We start from the raw sequence: 22,536 nt of genomic DNA, 5'->3' as shown, positions 1-22,536 counted from the left end.
GGGTTGTAAGTAACTATTTGGGGGGGGGGCAATCTGCCATAACTTCAAGCGGTTGCTAAGTGACTACTCAAAAGTTAAGGCTTACCTTTATTCTCAAATTGTTAGTAGATTCAATCATGCTCCCAGTGGCATAGAGGTACATTAATTATCTCCCACTGAAACCAGTTATAAAAAGAGAACAGATCCTCAATTGGGGCAGTATGGAATAAAACAAACCTTTCTTCTGCTTTCCTCTGGATCTACCTGCCCAGTATCCAATACACTGAATATATGGTTGCTCTCTTAGAAGGACTGGCTTTGCTAGCATAGAAGGGATCTGTACACCTTGCAAAGGTCTAACAAGGAAGCATAGTAGCTAAGATACCTTGATTAACTTATCTGGGCAACACTCGTCTCTTCAATTGCAACAGTAACTTGAATGATGGTGAGATCCAGAGGAAAAAAGAGTTACTGAACAGTGTAAGAACATAACTTACGAACATCACTCCCTTCAGATACTTGCTTCTGACCCCACCAAAAGGCATCTGCATTTTCCCACATTATTATTCCAACATAAAGACTTCAATGTAAATGACAGCCCTGAAGAATCTTATATGGATTTAGGTCATTTTTTTAAAGGATTTAAGTTTCATTAGATAAATATCTTGGAAGCTTGAAATAGCTATAATCCTCGTCTCATGCTTCAAAGCCCTCATAGGAGCAACCTACCCATTCCAAGAAGCTGACATTTCTACAGATAAGCAGTGCACTGCTAATCAGTGTGGGCTGTAATGCATAAAGCAAACTGGCATATTGAAATTTCAGAGGCCAAGGAGAAGGAAAATGGATTTAGTTTTTAAAGTTTTTTTTATAAAGCTGAATAAGATTTGCTAGTATGAAATGTAAGTGCTAAAATTGAAAGCACCATGAAGCTTCACAAACACCATCAATTCAAAACATTACCCTTAAATGACATCTCCATTTATTAATCCAGCTGAACATGGTGAGCTCACAAACTGGGCTTTTTCTAAATAATTTATGGCAAAAACGAATAGACACATGAATGCAAAGTTGATATGTTTAGAACAGAACCAGAAATCCTGTTGGTTAATTACATATAGAATGCAATGTTGCCTAACAGGAAGCTACACATGTTCTAGATTTGTTCTTCATGTCCTTTGCCTTGAAGCTAATCCACACAAAACCACATTTTACTTCAGAGAATTCAAGGAAATACTAGAGCAAATTTTGAGGGTTTATGTGGGGTTAGCCATACCGTTGGAGTTATGGTTAGCTTTAGGTTAGACTTCCCTGATGTCATAGCCAAAATCCACCATTAACATTGAGTTCATCAAGTTCCTTGGTGGAAAGGACTTCAACCATTTGAAACAAGTAATGAGTAAACTGCAGGAGACTGTGTTGATGGTAAGCCTTACAATTTCCTCACCTTGAGTTCCAGATCTTAAAATATACATCATTCCCCATTGATCAAGCATAGAAATATTGCATATTTCTGTCAAAAGCATCTTGCTTACTTTCTACACAAAATGTGCATTTTGAAGTAACTGTACCTTTCAGCAGACAGGCTGATCAGCTTTTGTCATTGGAAAGCCCAAGAAAAGATTTGAAATTTCCTTTCCTCACTTTTAGGAACATAAAATCCAATTGTTAATATCCATATTCTTGCATCCTGTATGAGCTAAACAGATGTCTCAGCCAGTAGAAAACCAGATCAAATCAAGTAGGCAGGGTCTGAGGTAGGAAGATTACAGTTCATGTAAGCTTTTGTACTGGGCTTATACTCAAACTAGTTTTGAAAAGGGGTTAGTATGCTTGGAGATTTGGTGTACTGACATTTGTACCTCCTAATCTGTTTTTGAGTCCTCCGAGGACTTTGTGACCTGCTGAAACTAATATTGCAAATCAAGTGGGACTATGGAAGCTTTTATAGGTATCTCAAGTCAAAAGAAAAATTCCTTGACCTTCTCCCCTTTTTCCTGATCTTCCTCCATGCATGTTGTTAATTTTGCTTGAAACAGTCAGAGTCAAAAGATAGCAGCCCCTTTGAGCTTTTGCCCTTATGAGCTATTTATCTTGGAACAAATTTAGAGTGATTAAACACTTAGGACTGGAATTTGAGAAAGATTTTGACCAAGTTTGTCACCAAATCTTGGTAGCTATGGCTTGAGAGGACAGGTACTCTTACAAAAAATAATTGGCTAAAGAATAGGAAACCCAGAATAGGAACAGGATATAGCTTTTAGAAATTGGAGAATTCTTGTGCTGATAGATTTCTTCTTTTGTTCTTGGGGTTGAAACAAGCAATTGCTTTCTAGAAGTGATAAGGACCAAAAACAAAGGAAATAGCATTTCAAAAATAATTTTCCTCCCTCCCTCCCTCCCTCCCTTTTCCTCTCCCTCTCTCTTTCTCTTCCCCTCCCTCTCCCAAGGAAAGTGAGTTTCTATCTAAAGGCAAAAAATAGATTATTTTAAAAATAAAAGTATTAAGTATTCAGGGTACTCAATATGTTTCTTCTAAAAAGATCAAGAGAGCTTTAATTCAAATTTTGAGCATTTCATTTTGAATAAACAGTTTTAACTTCTGTAGGAATCCATCCATGGGCCATGGTGGTGCATTGATTAGAATATAGTACTGCAGGCTACTTCTGCTGACTGCTGGCTGCCCGCAGTTCAGTAGTTCAATTCTTACAGATTCAAGGTTGACTCAGTTTTCCATCCTTCCGAGGTCAATAAAATGAGGAACCAGATTGTTGGGAGCAATATGCTGACTCTGTAAACAGGTCATAGGGGGCTGTCAAGTACTGTGAAGTGGTATATAAGTCTAAGGCAGGGATCAGCAAACCACAACTCTGAAACCGCAGGGACAACAGCTCCCTGTTGTCGGTCAGTTCCACATTGATAGGGATTTTGGTTAGGACAGGTAGAGGAAAAAGGATGCCACACTAGAAGAACACTCTATGGTGGAGGAACCAGACTTCCAGTCAGCTCCAAAATTGAATGGGGGGGGGGTTCCAGTTAGGACCTTTGTGGCTCTTTGAGCATCTAATGTTGCCACCCCTTGGTCTAAGAGTTATTGCTATCTGCAACTTTAGCCTAGAACTTCATGAAGCAGGAAGGCTTTAAATCTGTGGTTGTACCCGCTAATTCCTTAAACTAATCTTGCTATGTAGATAACTAAAGAGGTATGACACTTTTAATCTTCTGAGTTTTGAGATTCATGCTGAAACCAGTCCTTAGGAGTCAGAAAACTCGGAAGAGTAAACCTCTGGTCCCAGTGACCAACCCAGATTGGATCTTGCAATATTATCCTGGGACACATATATTTGCCTTTATACATGAAGTGACACTGCCTGCATTTATTATCATGTAAATATGTAATTTCAGAGATTTATCATCAAACACACTTCAGCCTCCTGACTTGCTGTAATGCTGTAGTGCAGAAACACTTGAAATTAACTATGCAAAAAACTATGGTATTAGTCTTTGCTAAGTGCCCCAAAATTCATTCCTGGAAACTTAATTGAACTGAATTAAGATCTTCAATATTTATAGGGTAGTGATTCACACATTTGGTAAACACTAGGGGTTTAGAGATCATGTGGTCCAAAATGCACAGAAGCCAGCAATAGCCCTATATTCCTTTTACTGCACTAGAAGTATTTTATCCATACCTGTTACATTGAAAGTATTTTCATTTTAAGTGTGGGGACAACTTTTCTCTATAGTCCAGTTGGGGGCATGTAGCACTTTCGTTCCTTTATAGAGGATGAAATTTAAATGGTTAAGGAAAATACTTTAAGTACCATGATATGTTCCTAATATGATCTCACATTTTAAGCCTAATGCAACTAAAAATGAAACTTATAGTTAGACATTTATCTTCTCTTATTGGTAAAAGGCCTCCACCCCATGGATTTAAAAGCTTTAATTTTAGGTGACTTTGTTTTTTCTTGGGGTGGGACATTGCATGAGGAAATGAAGTGTGGTGGTTTCTCACTTGATGTAACTTTGACGATGATATTCTGTCTTGTCTTGCCAATGGCACTAGAATCCAAAGCTCTATTTCTTAGCCTATTCTTTTTTCTTGAAAACCGCCAGCAATGGAGTACCTGTAACTCCAGAAGGCAAACTGTTCCATTGATTAATTGTTCCCATTGACAGGAAATTCCTCCTTAGTTCCAGCTTGGATCTTTCCACAACAAGCTTTTACTCGTTGCTTCTTGTCCTACCCTCAGATGCTTTGGAGAATTAAGTTCCTGACAGCTTCATATAAAGCCTATCAATGAATCTATAATAGGGACTGTATGTATGAAAGAAATAAAAGTGAGACAGCATGAAGATGTCCCTTTGGGAATAGGGTGGCATACAAGTCTAATAAATTGAATTGAATTGAAAGATGTAGCTTTCCTTTGATGGTTATATGACATCAAGACACACTTTATGGCTGATCTAGTTTACTTGGGGAATGTGATGCTTTGCAAATGCTTCTGTAAGCAGAGCAGACCAGCCATACCTTCCAGATCACCATACAGATTGGAACTTATCCACAGATATATTTCTTATTGTTCACCCTTCTTGACTTCTCCCATGATTAAAAAGAAGAAGAAGCTTGCACTCACATTATGCCCCACATCAGAGGTGGGTTCCTACCAGTTCGCACCTATTCGGTAGAACCGGTTTGTCAAATCTACCGAACAGGTTAGAAGAGGTTCCACCAGTGGACCCGGAAAGCAGGCCACACCTACAGAAGAGGTTCCAAATTTTTTTGAAACCCACCACTGGTCCTTGGATAGGATTATTCTACACTATCATGCTCATATTTATAAAACTCAGTGCCTCTGTGAAAGGTGAGGATGACTACTGCGTTTGTGGTGCAATCAGAACATTGCGTTTGTTGAAGTTGTTTTAACGCAAACCAAAGATGCCTTTTAAAAAACAAGTTTACATCATATTCTTATGCATGCCAGTGCTGTGTGTGAGGTAATTTAAGGTGGTTCTGACAAGTGTCGTCAGCATCTTCATATCCGGTCACATGGGTGGCAAGCCACTCCCATCCAGTCACATGGGCAGCAAGCCACTCCCACAAAGGAGGCCACACCCACAGAGTAGGTTCGAACAATTTTTGAAACCCACCACTGCCCCACATATAAGCACATTCTGATTATTTGAAGACTTGTTGGTGACCTATGTACCAGTGTGGTTGATCTAATATGGACCAAGATCAACTCATTTTTTCCAGGTATTAATTGTTAAGAGCATAATATTATGTAAAGATCCACCTGCCTGTTAATCATCTTGGTTCCATTGCAAAATCAAAAGGGAAAATGCAGAAAATTGAATTGGTTCCAGTAAAACAAACACCTAATTATGCTGAAGGAATTTGGTTTTCTGGAGATTAAAGAAGGCAAGGTAACTTTCTTTTTCTTTAAGGTAACTATGAAATGCATTGGAGATCTATAGTCAGCTTTTCCCGCTAGCCATAGAGGAAAGAAAATTGAATTTCCTTTCTTTGTATCAGTTGGTCAATTGAGCCTATTGGCAACCTGGGGGTGGGCAGGGACAACAACTTATAAAAGATGGAGCCACCTTGATTACAAAAGAGAGAAAAGCCCACTTTCCCCCACAACCTGCAGAGAACCCAAATAGTGGACAGATAGGGCAATAAATTGGTCATCAAAGCTAATTAGTCTAGGGCAGCCCAAATTCTCTTGATACACATTTGTTATCCTCATTCTTCACAGCAGTGCAAAAGTGACAGCAGCTGTAGTGATTTATTTATTTATTTGTTTGTTTATTTGTTTGTTCAGGCTTAATAGAGAGACAGAATGAAAAGGATGCAAGGAGCCCCATAAAAAGGTTTCTTTGTGTATGTAGGGTCATTAGTGTCCAGAAATGTTGCTTTCATGATTTAAATTTTGGAAATGAAGATACAGTTCAGAAAGGACAGAAACACAATTGAGATACAACTATTGTCTATAAAAACAGGTTTTTTTCCCCTGGCAGATTTTACATTACCTTATACATAAAGCAACGTTTCAAAAACCTGAGTACTCTGATGGCTTTCTACACACTTGGTCTAAAGTAAAACTTTCCGCAATTTGGACATGGTTCAAATCTCTATATATCCGTGATTAAACTCGGAGATATTCCCCATCATCTGAATCAAATGGAATTTTGGAAATGATGGTGATGGTTTGGATGTGAGCTGATAAACCTCTGCCAAGGCTGAGATCCAGTGGTTGGATGGCTCTTAATACAGTATATTCAGACAAATAAGCCGGTATACCCAGAAGCTGGGTGTTTCTTTGACTTTTGATTTTTATCCTTAAACTTATTCTCTAGAGCAAAATACATCTCCTTGCCAAGTATGGTTAATTGACCTATAGTGAATTATTTAAAAAAAAAAGATTTGTGAATTAATAGGAAAACAAGGGGTTTGCTATGTTTTTCATCTGCCAATAATTGTCTCATTAATTATTCCAGTTTAGTTAGTTCAAAATATATCTGCAATAACTTTAATGGATAGAGCTTATTCAGAACACTCAACTAGTTCTGTATTGAGTGTGTAGCCCAACTCTAAGTACCAAAGAAATTGGAATTTAAATTTCTACATGAATACCTACTCCTTTCTACCTCCATGTTTCTGCCTCTTCAGAAGTAAGGCTTGTTTCTCATCCAAGCATTTTGAGCACTGCCCAATGACTCATGTGGCAGCAGATCCTCTCATAATCCATTCTGAAAATTATGCATTGGTGGAAATTAGTTGAAGGACCAACAATAGTTCTGTAATTGGGGGGGGAAAACCTAGCAGAATTGGAGGGTGGAAAAGATTGATTCAGGTCCAAAGGTAGCCCAGTTGTAGCTCCAAAGTAAATATGAATTTCACCTTTTCAGGTGCCTGAAATATATATCATAACATTTATTGTGATATATATATGCAGGAAAAATGTTTGTGCTTAAGAAAAGTTAGGAGAAAATTACTTGCAGTACTTGGGAAAAAAGTGTGCACAATTTGTATTTGGAGAACTGTCCATGAAAAGCCTACACACAAGGATAAATAAGTTAGGATCTTTTTAAAAAAATGTAAAGGTAATCTTTGAGGTTTTCCCTTTAAAATAGAATAATTCATTCAACAGATCAGGAGCACAAAATTGTCAGTTGTTAAGTAGACTGAAAATCAGCAGGGTCCACTAAAACTTAGCTTGAAGGTTATTTGTCAATTATTAATTTTAATGAAAATATGTGGTTTACTACTAATTTTGAAGTAGGTTTGCATTTAATTTAGCATTGACTCAGCACATACTCCATGTTAAAACAAGTAAAAAGGCTAGTCAATTACTGTTTCGAACAGTCCTTCACATAATATAGGAAAACCATGAACTATACTTTGTATTTCTCAGGCTATTCTTCCCAAAACATGGTAATATTTTTGAAGTGTCACTGAGTAACTCGGGCTCTGCTTCTGGCTCAGCTCTCATTGCATTCTAATGACCTTGCATACTTAATCATAATTGAGAGTCAAGTGACATTTATGAGACATGAATTTTAATTAGAGTTCACATTAACAGGGAAAGTACTTTGTCTAGAATTCCTCCAATTGTGATAATTAATTGTCTGTCTGACTAAGCTTCCTGTCTTACTGAGTCTGTTGTGCAATGCCTTTTCAAACATTTATTAAGATATTTTAAAATATCTTTCAGAGAATCTACATTGTTTTTAACCATAGATATTCGACTACTACCTATCAGGATAAACACACAGTTTAATAGACTATATGAGAGAGGGGACTTTGTTAAAGAAGAATGTCATTAAATTATATATCGGTAGTACACATATTTATGCATTTTACATGTAAAATATAAGGGGATTTTATGCATGCATATTTTATATATTTCATGCATGTACAATATGATAAATTGGATTTTAGGCATGTGCTACACAAATAGGCAGATTTGGTCTGATGTTATCCAAGGGCTTTTAAATCAAGGAATCATTTAATTGAATAAATCTAAGAAATGGCAAGACCAAATTTAATAAATCCAAGTTTAGTTACTTATGTAGTATTTCTCAATGCGTTATAATTGTGGAGGTTTGAATCTCTTCTTCTTGCAGTGCAAAATTTAGATTAAAATAATTTTATGTTTTTAGTAATAAAGAGGAAAGAAAAGTGCTTGTTGCATCTGGGGAGGTAATTTATCCTTTGGCTACCAGATCTGGAGTGCAAAATTACTATTTTGTATATTTCTTCCATCGAATGACCTTGCAGATTTTGGCATCCCAGATCTTGTAAGCCTTTGTATCTAATGCTTATGTACTAATGAGAACTGATAGCACTGTAAAATATTTATTGAATAAGGTACCATGGTGAAAACCTCCCCTCAAAAAGTTTCACTTAAAATTTAAAACCAGGATTACAGTGTTAAATATTGGATCTGTTCACCTTTTGCTGAACTGCTGTGCAATGCATGGGTGCAAATATTTTCTAGATCACTAAAGCAACCTTTCATTTCTACAGGGACATGAAACTGCTTTGGAAGTTGCCCCTGCTGTGTCCACACATCTGTGGATGAACAGCTACTTTAATACACTGGGGGAAAACATGAAGCTAAGTTAGTGGAAACAGCCAATTGATGCTTGTAAAGCAGAGGTGTCAAACTCAAAGCCCTCATGAATGCTTAGATCTGGCCCGTGGGGCCACCCTGAAAACAGCAAATGACCAGCTCAAGGTGCCTTTGCCAGTGAAAACAAAGCAGGGGAGGGCCACATATGGTCCTTCTGAGCTCCATTTTCACTGGCAGAGCATTCAGGCTTCCACAGGTGCCCCCGACACAAGTGACTTTGAGCTGGCCATGCCCACCCCAGCCATCTGAGGTCAAACATAACCCTGATGTGGCCCTCAATGAAATCAAGTTCAACACTCCTGTTCTAAAGCAACAATGTCAGGCTGGGAAAAGAGGCATCTACTGTAATGATTCACAAAAGGCTTATTTGAAACTGTTTATCTATGTTGGGGAGCACCTGTTTTGAAGAATTTGCACAGCTGTATTATTACATTAATCTGAAAGTGTTGGGAAATCACATTTGGTACAAAACCATAAACTGCCCAAACCATAAGGCAATAATTTCCAGTCCAGTCCAATTCTCTCAAAACAATGTGAAGCTAATGCAGTGCTCATAAACTTCGTGGCTGCCAGCTACAAAATGCTGTGCAAGAAGAACACAGCTTTTAGTCAACCCTCCCCAATTTTCATGACTTGTTGTGGGCTGGTAATTCTGTGAAACAAAAAGTGCAATTGTTATTTTTTTGCGGGGGGAGAGATAAAAAGATATTAAAACACCAATCCTTTGTTACATTGAAGAGCATCTCATCAAAATGAAGGGGGAAAGGTAGCTTTTAGGGACAGAAGAGAGGCTATCCCTGAGCCAAGGGCCTATGTGAAGTGAGAGCATTTACTAATGAAAAGCTCCTGCACTCACAAGCTCTCCAGATCTGCAGTGCATTAAAAGGAAAGTCACTCCAAGAATCCTTTCCAATACAATATATACTAATTGGAAATACATTAGCACAGATGTCTATTGCTGGCTTTAAGATTTCACTTGCATGAATGCCAAGACTACAAGCACATCCGGAGTGTAGACTATGATTGAACAGGATTGGTATATTTAAAATTAACTTCAAATCTCCCTAGCATATCTCTGGTGTGAATGTTGAAAGAAAGATTATGACCTTTTATTTTCTATATCCAAAAAATATAATTCAGCCCTTAAATAATTAATGGTGTAATTAGCAGTGGAAAGTTCAAGGCAAGACTAGGAAGGCTAAAATCACCTTAAGATGTTTGAAATTATTTCAAAACCAAATAGAAAATGATTAGATCCTAGGTATAGCAAACGTAAAGACAAGTCCAAGTGACTTGCAGCATCGTTAAAAAGGAGCATCAAAATCCATAAATATTAACACAGCTTTCTTTAAAATTAATATTTCCCTGGTAAGAATAAAAAGGAAGGAACCTGCATGTTGCCAAAGAAAGATAAAGCAGAAGAGGCTGAGAATCAATACAGTTAAAACTTATACCTCAAAAGGATCTGCTTTTGAACATTGGCTGTTATGTTACATGTATGCAGATGTAATCCTCTTTTTCTCTGGGCCACATATTTATTTTCCATCAAGAATTCCATAAGAAACTCAAGCAAATGTGTTAAAAATTAATCCCCCACCTCCACACAAACAGTGCTTTTAGGGAACGTCAACACTTCTGTTTAATAAACCACTTGTGGCCAGAGAATTCCCCATCCCCCTATAGCAGATATGTCAAACTGGCAGCCCGTGGGCCAGAATTAGCATGCATAGGTCACACCCACCCCGGTTCTGCAAAGGCAAAAAATGTCACGATACACGATCAAGTTTGATACCCGTGCCCTACAGTGTCATCAGGCAAACTATATCGTTTTATTTCCTTCATTTGATGTTGAAATGATGAATATACCAGGAGTTGCATCTGTTTCACTCAAATTCTATACCAAGAAGATTCACTAAACCAACATCCCACTGTAATGTGATTTTAGAATAATGCTCTTCATTTCATTTTTATTTGTTTATAGTTTATGTTGCTTATGTAATATCTTTGTGTATTTAAAGTGTTCAGTCCAATAATGAAATGTATCATTTAATTAAAGGAAGCCAATGTTTTTATAGATATATAACATCTAGAAATATAGGCCGCATGACTCTTTTAACCAAGTAAAATGAAATTAAGAATGAGTTAGTTTTAAACTGAAAAACTTAAAAGTTTTGCAAAATATGATAATATTGCTCAAGCAAAACTGCACTTGTATTTACTTGAATCAAGTTTTTTTAATAAAGGCCTCAACATGGCAAAGTTTAGAAATAGGTAGTATGCATGCACAGAATACAACAAAAATTCTCTTATAAAACAGCTGTTATTTTTGCAATGTTTTACAAAGGGAATAGAGCCACCGCAAACGTATTTAATCTGTTAGATTAATAGATCATGACAGCTAAAATCAGCAACATGTAGCCGAGGAATGAAAAGCCCTCTAGTTCTCTGAATACCAGTGTGAGAAATATTTTGTGCCTTAAAGTGTTTGGAAAAGATTCCATGAGTAGTTATCTTTTAACATCATAAACAAATTGCATGACAGCTTTCTGCCACAATTAAAAAAAGGCAAATATTGTATTCATTTTGTTTTTTTCCTTTTTATTCTTCATAACAACATAAAATAAGCTAATACCAGAGAAAGTGCTGGAAACTGATTACATTTTTACACTCTCCATAATTGAGAATGTGAGCTTGAGGTTTGTTGAAGAAGTTTTAAAATTTATCCACACTTGCTTTTAAATAAATGTGTTGAATGATACAAAAGAATGAAGACTTGTTTGCTGTAATGTTTCTGTGAAAGGGTTGAGTTTCCTCCCTCCTTCTAAGAATCTGATTCTCCGTGTGTGTGCTTATGGCTTTTTGCTCTCCTGACAACATAGGAAAACTCACCATACACAAAGTGTGCCTGATTAAAGAAATACATAAAGTTGTGTGCAGGCTTGACAACGCCTTCTTAGGATCCAAGTGTTCAGGACTGCAGAAGAGGCCTTCTCACACATGTTAAGGTCTCACCACTTGCAAGTGGTATATCACTAAGTTCACTAAGATTTTACTAAATATGAAGAATTTTTACATGGTATATATGTTTAGTATAGCTTGGACAATCACTGAATCTCCAAAACGGAATAATCTGTGCTCATGCAGGCCATTAGATGTTTTCTATAGTACTCATAGCTTCTTTGCAACCTAAAGCTAATTGGAAAAGCAAGTTATGTTTGATTGTGAAATTAGCTCCTCTATAGTTGTAAGGTTCTGAAGTGAATTTCTAATGAGCACGAAGAGAGTAAACAACCCAATCATACTTCCACTATCTGAAACAAAAACAAATTCACACACTGTACTACAGTCTTCAGACCATATAATGGAAAAGTGCAGATATTGTCTTCAGTAGATTAAGTAAAACCAAAGGAAAAAATTCATACAAAATAGATTGCCCATATTCACACTACAAAGGATTTCTTCAAATTTTTAACAAATTCAGTGTGTGTTATATCAGCAGCATTGTTGCAAATTGTACGGTAGTGCAGTTTTTTTTTCTTCATAAAAATACCATACAAATGGTCAGTCAAGTCATCAGCAAAAGAAAGACCCAGATAACCACCAACCAAATTGAAAAAATATCCAGAGGTAATGCTGATGCCAAAACAATTATAATACTGTTGGTACATAGAAAAGTAATCCTTATATTTTATACATTTATACAGTATACAAAAGATTACAGTGGATTATGCGACAGTCTCCCTTATGCCAATATCTATTTTCTTTGGAAGAAGTTCTTTCCTTTCATCCATGCTTGCTAAGGAGTTTCGACAATTCTGCCCATCCATGTACAACTTTGCATATACTGGATTTGAATAGTTTGTTGGCTGAAAACAGACAAACATATTAATTGTTATTTAGACTGCTGTAATCCCCTGAGTGAATGCAAATCAGAAAAGGAATATGGCATGTATATATTTATCTAAATTCCATAAATAAATAAAAGTACATCACAAGACACTAAGGGATGATTTTTAATCCACATAATAGAGGCATAATATTTCATCTGAGACCCTTTGTACATCGATGATGACATACAACAAGGGAGAATTTAAAGTTATCTGGAACAGAGGAGGGGAACATCATAAATGTCCCAGCTATTTATTTGCTTTGTTTTACAATAGACACTCTTTCTTTATGGATCATGAATGACTGTTTATGCTTGACAAGTCCCAAAGAATTATCATCTGGAAATCAATTAAAGGGGTTTATTCTATTATCTTAATGAAACACCAGCTAGGTAAAAATTAATAAAAGGGGAGGGATCTAGATGGGTTCCCTTCCCTGATCTAGATGTTGATTGAAGCTTTAAACAAGTTATTAAAACATAAAGGGCAATGTTTAGTCTTTACCAAGCCGAAACAGTGATGATTTAACTTCCAATATACTTATAATGGTTTATTTTAGACCCAAGTTCTGTTTTTAGCTAAATCTGGAATTAGCAATTATATCACCAAGCTACTGTTAAATAAAATAGAGAGACAGGAGCAAGTAACATCAACAGACATGTTCTGGCTATCTTTGGAGTACTGTGTCTATTTGTATCCATACATATTATGTGCAAAGTTAAAACTTAATACATTTAGATTTACAAGGGCACATAAAAAGGATGTTCAAATGGAGTTTTTTCCTTACAAGAGGGCTATTGTTAGAAGTATAGCAGAAAAGCAGTATCCAAGGCAATGTGCATGAAAGGGCCAAGTAGTGATGCAAAGAGCAGATGGAAAAGCTATTTTTATTTGAATTATGTTGGTAAAATCCAATATTGTGCAAAGAGCTTGAATAATTAAAATTTCTCCTTGCCTATATCTCCCTTCGGCTTGAGTACCACTAAAAATTTCTGTTTGGGGAATCAATAGAACTTATAGACTGTGCAACTATACTGCAGTGAGAAGGGAAACTGTAAATTCAAGAGTTTAATGTGACTGCTACAACATTTCTCTGCCTAATATGAAGTAATTTACCTTGTTTATTGCACCTTTGAAACTTATAACTACAGCCTTCTCAAATAGATGTTCAGGAGAAACAAAGGGCTTCATGGGGAAGAACATGAAAGATGTGAATTTATGTTTAATTTATGAAATGTTGCATTTTGTTCTAAATGTTTGTTTCTATGGACAACAATTTTATGAAGCATAAGTAAGTATTGGTTCTGATAGCTACAGTTCCCCTACAGATACAGAGGCAATATAACTCCTAATACAAGCTGATGGAAAACAAAAACTATATTCATGTTCTAATTTAGATTTCTTGTGTGATAAAATTGGCAACCAGAAACAAAATGGAAGAAATGATGGCTTAGCAGTTTAGCTATTTGTCTGCCCTTATTTTATTGTCTGATGGTCTATTGTACATCTAAGTGTACTGTTCAAAAGGATTCAGCTAGATGCATAGTTGAAATGATTCTGTTTTATGCTTTAGAATACAATATCTGATACCAGAAAAATTAAGATCTATTAAAATTGCACCTGGCCAAGTAAATGAATTGGCTTCTGAAAAGCATTTTGCTGATGGGCTCTTTTTTCAGTTATAAACCTAGCCAGAATTTCAGACCACAGGTCTGCCACAAATTGCTTCATATTCTTTATTGTGCTTAAATGAGTTCACTTTTCTGGTGATCTTAAGAGAGAGAGAGAGAGCATGATTCAAGCACTGAGATAAACAAAGGTCATCCTGCTTTTAAGCCTACTGAGAGCTATATTGGAAAGATACATAGCATGAATTCATGATTGATTTTTTATAAATAGTTTTTATTAACATTTTTACCTTTAAAGACTGAAAGAAAAACACAACCAAAAACAAGATAAACATAACACTATAATGTAGTTAAACAGCCTTCTGTGTCAGCATTCATGTTTTGCCTTTGTAGTTCTCCATTCTACATTGCCTTCCTATCAATTTTAAAAGATACATAGCATGAATTCATGATTGAAGTCATATTTTCAAACCCAATTATTGTCATTTATTGCCATATGTAACCAGTCCTACTTTTCCATGCATCCAAAGTAAAAGAATAAGTACTATTAAATATGCACAGAATTAAGATGCATTCTTAATGGGTTTCATGCAGTATAAAATTGGATGGACTACAATAATTCATGATAAGAGAAGCTCAGCATAAAACCATAACGAAGTCCCTTCCATTATTCCAATCACCCAATCTTTATTTTGTAAATAAATTCAAGCATTTTTTTTTATGAAGAAGAGTCATTTTGCAAAATTGAATACATAAAAAAATGATTTTCAGTTACAGAAATCATGTAACACACATGAAAAATGAAGCATATAAATGCATGCATCCTTGCCAATGAAGATGATTATTAACAATGCCACTCATATTTAAAACAGTTCAAAGATTTTCAACATTATTTAGAGATGATGGATGCAAATGAGTAAACTGAAAAATTAATGTTTCATTGCCTTATTTTAAAACATATTTTGAATGTGATTTCAGTGCATCTATCCATTTTTAATTGGATATATTGTGCTCATGAAATTATTTCAAAACTAAGCACATATTTATGAAGATGTAAGGTTCAAATGCTTTCTCCCAGAGATGCCATCACGTCATCTGTGGGAGAACATCCAAGAAGTTCAAAGACTTTTCATATTTCTTTCCCTGAAAGTAAAATGGAAGATAATTCTGCCAATGCAATATGTGTTCTTGCACCTGAAGTCTTTGGAAAAGATTGAACCAGTAGTTCCCTAGTATTAGACAAAGTTAGAATCCAAAAAGGGTATTCGGGAGAATTGTCCATTAATCACAAAACTGGGAGTTCTATGGCAACTATGGAGCCAATATTGTTTATTGTTTAGATGGGGAAAATGGGTAGAGATGGAGAACCTGAAGAAGAAAGAGTTCTGCTCTTTTCTTCTTTTCACCTTACACAGGTCTGATATCTTTTCAGAACTAAGTTTTGACATTGTTTGCCCTGAAGGAAGAATGTTTCTGTTAAGAAATGAAAAAGAAAAAAAAAACTATATAAAACTAAATTCAGCACACCCTTCCAATGCAGTATAATTTGTATGTTTTGACTTTGGGTGAAAATAACTATTAAAGCCACATAGCAAAATATCACCAAACTATAAACTGGTGTGCCATGGCATATTCTTGTTGCCTTTTGAGGAACAAAGTAGATGAGATATTAATTATGGGAATATAATTAATGTGTAAGTTGAGTATGTTTGTGTTATGTAAAATAATAGGGGTATCATATCTGGGCTGCAAAAATTTGGGGTGGCCTCTAGACTCTAGCAGAAATCTATTTCAGCTAGAGTCTAGAGGCCATCCCAATTTTTTTCCCAATCCAGATATGATATACTTATTATGTTACATAAAACAAACATACACAACTTACACTTAATTATATTCCTATAAATAACATCACAACTACTTTGTTCCTCAAAAGGCATCAAGAAAATGCTGCCTAAATGTAGTAAATCTAATTAATAGGAAAAGTTAATTATTCAGTCAATATTTCTGACATGTATGTGAGAAAGCATAGAAACATTTGTAACTGTTGGAAGAACACAGTGATAGAATGAAGATGAAAAATAAATAAGTGTTTCTCACCCCTGCTGTTAGAGGTCCTTTCAGATCGGTGTTTAGGTAGATGGGTGGTGCTGTGTGGGGGAGCTTGAAGACTGTGGGACCTCCCCCTATGTATCTGCCCTGCATTGAATAAAGCATGTTTCAAAGTTTATTTTCCGATTTTTAAAATAATACATCTCCCGCCCTCCCCTCATTCTGAAATGTAAGTGAGCAAATACTGTATGAAAACACATGTTGTAATCCCCCCCACTTACAGAAACAAATAAAATAAAAATGCTTTTTCTTAGATTATTTAGATTACATTCAGGAAGATATTCATACTGGAAACTAATTTTCATTTTGTGAAGGATGTAAGGAAGACAACAAAGTACAGTATATTTTCCATACCTGAGTGATTAAAAAATACCATCATATCTAATCCATTACTCAGCTACTGTTTTGGAATGGGATAACATAGCTTTATATTAGTGAAGGACTATCTTTCAGGAATTCATAGACGTGATTATTATTTGGAAAAGTGGGAAGTCCTCTCTCTGCTCCCCCATCCCTCTGAAGCAGCACCACTGGTAGGATTTGAGGCTTTCCTTTTGCTAGTATATGTCTTGCTCTTGTCCAGCCATGTATGGAACCATGGAACATCTTGCCTACAGATGTTGTGGGTGCTTCATCACTGGAGGCTCTTAAAAAGAGACTGGATAGCCATTTGTCTGAAATGGTATGGGGTCTCCTGCTTAATAAGGGGGTTGGACTAGAAGACCTCCAAGGTATGTTCCAACTCTGTTATTTTGTTATGATTGCTTGTTTCCCTCAGTTTAGAAAAAAAATGTTTCTTTGATGTTACCCACCCACCCCCCAAAAAAGAGGGGCGGGAGAGGGGAAATTTCCAGCAATTGTGTCCGTCATCATCTTTCCCAGAGTTCTTTATTAAATGGAGACCCATATAACTTATGGGACACCACATGCTTCCCATTATCAGGCCCTAATGATACAATTTCCCTTACCTGTAAGGATTATTTTATTAGAAAATAAAGTACTATTTTTTAAATAAGCATAGTTACAATACAGTGCTTATATATACCTGAAAATATATCATCTATGCAAGTAGATTTTATTTTTATTGCTTTTAAAATAATAGAAAAAGAAAAGAAACATGGCACAATGATACATATATTGAGAGATGAGAGCTAAATAGCTTGAAATAGATCTATACTAGTCTCCCTTTATTTATTTATTAGCACAAATAAAAAAAAACCCACAAATATAACAAAGGCAACAGTAAAAATATTGGGTTTCTGTCGTGATGGACTCTTGTGACGAGCCGATTGACAGATGATGGAAGCAGTTAGCTTCCTCCCATAATTGGGGCTTACCAGGGGTTGTAAAAATCATATATATATATATATATATATATATATATATATATATATATATATATATATATATATATATATATATATATATATATATATATATATATATATATATATATATATATATATATATATATATACACGCTTAAAAACAAGTGAAAATACAGCAGAAAAATATACTTCATACCACAAGTGCAGAGACAATTGCAGTAGTACCATTCAGATCACTGCATCAGAAAAATGGATACAGTACAGAGAAGAAATGAACACAAGATCACTACATCTGCCACTGTTTCTGTTTTATAAGTATACTGTCTACTTAGTTTAGAAAACCAAGCAATTATGATATATTATGACAGAAATAATATACATTTGTAAGAAACCTTTTATTCTTTTGCATGCATAATAACAGAAATTAGGATTGTCCTTCCTATTTCATAGACCCTGCCTGTTGTCATTATAAGAGTATCTCTTTTAATAGTGGATACTGTGAAACAAAATAACTTTCACTTATTGTTTGTGAATTTCCTACAGGGAACTCCAGGATTATAAAGTTAAATGTTGGACCAATTTTATTATTAAATCTGGTCCAGGAAAGTAATGATAACACTATACTATTACTTGTATCCTACCACTTCATGTCCATTCTTATGTTTATATATTATAGTTCTGCCTACTTGCTGTCTTGCAACTATACGTGTGTTGTCATTGAAGAATCAGTTAAGGATGGTGTTCTTCTGCCCCTGTAAGTGGAGAACTAGAAGTATAATCCAGAGCAGTGTTTCTCAACCTTGGCAACTTTCAAATGTGTAGACTTCATCTCCCAGAATTCTCCAGCCAGCATCACCAGCATTGCTGGTTAGGGAAATTCTGAGAATTGAAGACTGCACATCTGAAAGCTGCCAAGGTTGGGAAACACTGATCCAGAGGAATGAACTTTCTTGAAATACACTAGACTTGCAGTAGCAAAAACACAAGTATTTCAATCACTACTTTTTAAATCTGCATGTTTTAAATCACTGGATATCCCACAAAAATACATTTATAGAAGGCAATGTTATAATTTTAAATGTGGTGTCCTATTCTATTTTTAAAATATGTAATATAGAACCATTACACACATCCCAGCATTATTTGAAGAGTGCAACTCTCCAAATGTTAGTTTATTGATGAGAATGAACCATCATAGATCAGGCATAAATGCACTGGATCCAGTGGAGCCTTCCGCAAATTAAAATGATTGAAGTATTTTAAAAGATAGCCCTATGCCTCTATCTGATCTCTACTGGAACTGTGTAAACTTTGGTGAGAGCAGCTGGAAGGATAGAGAGTGTCAGTGAAAACATATCAAGAACTGTTGTGAGAATCTGGTATGTTTAATTTAATGAAAAGAAGGACTAGAGGTGACATGATGGTGGTGTTCCAATATCTCAGGGGCTGCCACAAGGAAGAGGGGATCAACCTATTCTCTAAAGCACCTGAAGGCAGGACAAGAAGCAATGGATGGAAACTAATCAAGGAAAAAACCAACCTAGAAACCAAGAGACATTTCCTGACAGAACAATTAATCAGTGAAATGGCTTGCCTCTCGAAGTTGTGGGTGTTCCAACACTAGAGGTTTTTAAGAAGATATCGGACAACCACTTCTCTGAAATGATATATGTTTTCCTACTTGAGCAGGGGATTGGACTAGAAGACCACCAAGGCAGGGGGGGTGTTTCTGGCTGCTGCTATTGCTGGTTCGCTCAGGGACACGCTACATGCGTGCTTGATGTGCACATGTGCAGTACTAAAAATGTACAAAAAACAAGATGTTCCACCTACGGTGCCACCGAGAGAACCAGTTTGGGAAAAGGCAGGCCAAGTTACTACCTATTCGGCCGAACCGGTCTGAACTGGTAGGAACCCACCTTTGCATCAAGGTCCCTTCTCACTCTGTTATTCTGCTGGTACCTCTTCCCTCAGTTCACTGTCATGGAACATGATTGAGGAAGCAAAGTAACAGATATTTTATTTACCTTTTCTCGATTTAATGTGAACTCTGAAATATTCCTCTCACTGTGATTATGCCCCACTTCATACATGTTGTATGATGGGTTTCCAATTTCTACATTGATTCCTCCATTTATTATTGGTTGTCGTCGAATGGTTTTTGTCCTACAATATATAAGAGGAAAATAGGGAATAAAGTTGTATGAAATAACACATGTTAAAATGTTCTCCTAAAAGCTCCCAAATTATGTCTGAAAGACTATACTGTGGGGGAAATGCAAATATTTACATGCTACTTATACAAATGCTCATTCAATGATAATATTGGCAGAAAATTGTCCCTTGGCATTCCCTTTCTCCATGGCAGTTCCATGGAGTTTGGTTTTTAACAACTTTTTTTTTCTGTTTCACAAGTCTCCCTGAGTAACATCATTTCATTTCATAGATTTCATAATTCCCTTCATAATGATGATTCTATTTTCAACTGCCTGTTTAATGTATTCATTAGATGTCTAACTGCCATATCAAACTCAAACTTAACAAAATACTTTTCTTTTAAAAAAATAAAACACCCTCTCCTTAATCTCTGTCCATAACTTTTGCCAATATAATATTTTTCCTTACAGACAAGCTGTGTTTTATGTTCCCATTGCCTGAAAGATCTACTGTATAAAGGGAAGATAATTTTCCAGATAGTAATATAAATTAAAATACATTTTCCTTTCAGTTGAGCATTATATCAATCAATCTGCCCACTGACCCACCCATCCTTCATATTTATATTGCTGCCCATCTCACAAAACGTAACTCTGGTTGGCATACAATAAAAAAAAAACCCTGTAAAATAGCAATTTAAAAACTGTTAACACTAAAAACAATATATATGATTAAAAAACCAGGGAGATGGCAATGGATATTAAAAACAATGGAGACAGTTCAGCAACTCACAATTCCTTTGGGATTTCCAGGCCTGATGATAGAATCAAATTTTGGGGGAGTTACAGAAAATTAAGAGGGATGGAGACAATCTCACTTCAGGGAGAATGATTTCCATAAGGCAGGTGCCAATTTTTGGAAACTTCTTTGCCATATCTATGAAGGGATTTTTGTCAAAAATTTACAAAGGCTTAATAATAATAAGACAAATGCTTACCTTCGTTTTCTTTTACAGAGGAGCAACCCTATTACCAAAGTAGTAATCAAAGTCACCAAAAGGACCAGAGGAACAATGATTGCAATGCTTCCTACAAGAAATAATAGAAACATCTCTGAGGCTATGAAGCTAAAACTGGGAAAGCTAACTTTGAAAAATACATTATCAAACATATATTTGTATAGATCGTATCGTGTTTTAACAAACAGATGAGTTAATAGCATTAAATACTGCCCAATATCTGAAGAATTGTATGACATATCAGGTTTCAATATATTAAATTATTTTACTGTATTGTTGGCATAGTTTGCCTGCCTACTATTTCTAAACACCACCTCAATGCCCCCTTTTAATAAAATAAGTACTGAATACATCAAATTAATTGTGTTTATATCTGACAATCTTCTCATCAACCTACCTCTGTGAATAAATCTGTCATTGAATCTTCTATTTCATTAGTTTGTCATAGCAGAGCACAAGACTCCTGATTAAAGGAGAGTGGCCATGACATTATATCAGTTTTAACACAGCATAAACAGAGAATAAAATATCCCATCTGTCAAGCATAAGATGTATTTTGATTTATAATCTAAAATAATTCTTAATTGGCTCTTGAAAGTTAATAAACCAGGCAATGCAGCACTTGGAATGTAAAGGCAAAAATGTGTTTCAGAGGATACAGAGGCTCTCACATAAAATCTATTTCCAATTACTTACATCAAATACATTTCTTCCTAATAAGCAGCACTAAACCAGGAAAAGATGTATCTGTTTAGGAAACTGTAGAATATGCTACTGTACATGAGCCCTCCCATGCATTTGAATGCATGTTTTTGCTTTGATACATGAAATTATATAAAATACATATTTGACCACTGAAAATATTTGAATGGGACACACCTCTACATATAATACTGCCTTTTTGTGTGTGTTTGAAGGTTGCTTAACTGAGGCCATCAGACTAATCCTTTACTGATCTGAAAATTATCTGTGGAGCTAATTCAAATTGCCCAAGTTTGTGTTATATGTCATTTATTACTAAATATTACAGATTGTTGAACTCTGAAGTATGATTTAGTCATAATTTAACTCATATTTATCAAAAGGGTCAAATTCAAGTAATTAGACATAGATTTAGCCCATCTTAATTCTTCCATATAACCACAATATCCCTGATCCTCATATCCTCATTTTCAATTATATTCAAGTTGCCATCTTTGCTTCTCCAAATCTACAGCTATCATTCTTTTTTCTTATCATTAAATAATTATATTGCATATTGAGCCTTTATTCCTTTTCTATCTCCCCTCACCCCGTTCTTCATAAGTGTAGAAATTATAAAGACAGTGAGAGCTCCACAATTTAAAATATATATTGCCTACAAGAAAAATGGTTTAAATGCTGATATTAATTAAACATAACTTACTTGTACTGATATTATCAGATTTGCTACTCTTAGGAGCTGGCCTTTCACACTGTGTACCTGACCAGTTTGTAGGGCATCTAAAATAAATAAAAATAACACATTAATTCAGAGCAACAGTTTTCAGCATGAATTACTGTGTTTCAGAGTATTAACTATTATCAACTAACTTTTTGATAGACATATATAAACATTTAATTTAATAATAAACATTTTGATTAATTATCATAAAATTAGAACAAAATCAAGTCATTATAAAGGTCTTTGTTAGTAGATGGTTCATATTTCAAAACAGAAGTAATCAGAGTTACCTAAATAATAATATCTGGGTTTTACAATGTGTTCAAACTTAAAATGAATGTACTTTCAGTTAATAGCTGATCAAA

The 22,536-nt window shown here is 35.4% G+C and overlaps 1 protein-coding gene across 1 annotated transcript in view; it reads right to left on the bottom strand.

Annotated features, from left to right (window-relative positions):
• Window positions 1-10,901: 10,901 nt before the first annotated feature.
• LRP1B (LDL receptor related protein 1B) overlaps window positions 10,902-22,536 on the bottom strand; it is a 939,689-nt gene continuing 928,054 nt past the window's right edge. The window contains exons 88-92 of the mRNA XM_087710921.1: window positions 22,154-22,230; window positions 20,728-20,818; window positions 19,601-19,739; window positions 16,234-16,332; window positions 10,902-12,487 (exon numbers count right to left, since the gene is read on the bottom strand). Coding sequence (XP_087567047.1) covers window positions 12,347-12,487; window positions 16,234-16,332; window positions 19,601-19,739; window positions 20,728-20,818; window positions 22,154-22,230 — 547 coding nt within the window. The 3' untranslated portion in view covers window positions 10,902-12,346. The remainder of the gene's footprint in view (window positions 12,488-16,233; window positions 16,333-19,600; window positions 19,740-20,727; window positions 20,819-22,153; window positions 22,231-22,536) is intronic.

Source organism: Thamnophis sirtalis, unplaced genomic scaffold (genome assembly GCF_051295495.1).
Source record: "Thamnophis sirtalis isolate CommonGarterSnake01/CBP01778 unplaced genomic scaffold, rThaSir2_p1.2 scaffold_1, whole genome shotgun sequence".
Classification (NCBI taxonomy): Eukaryota; Metazoa; Chordata; class Lepidosauria; order Squamata; family Natricidae; genus Thamnophis; species Thamnophis sirtalis.
This window is presented reverse-complemented; position numbering and strand designations above follow the sequence as displayed.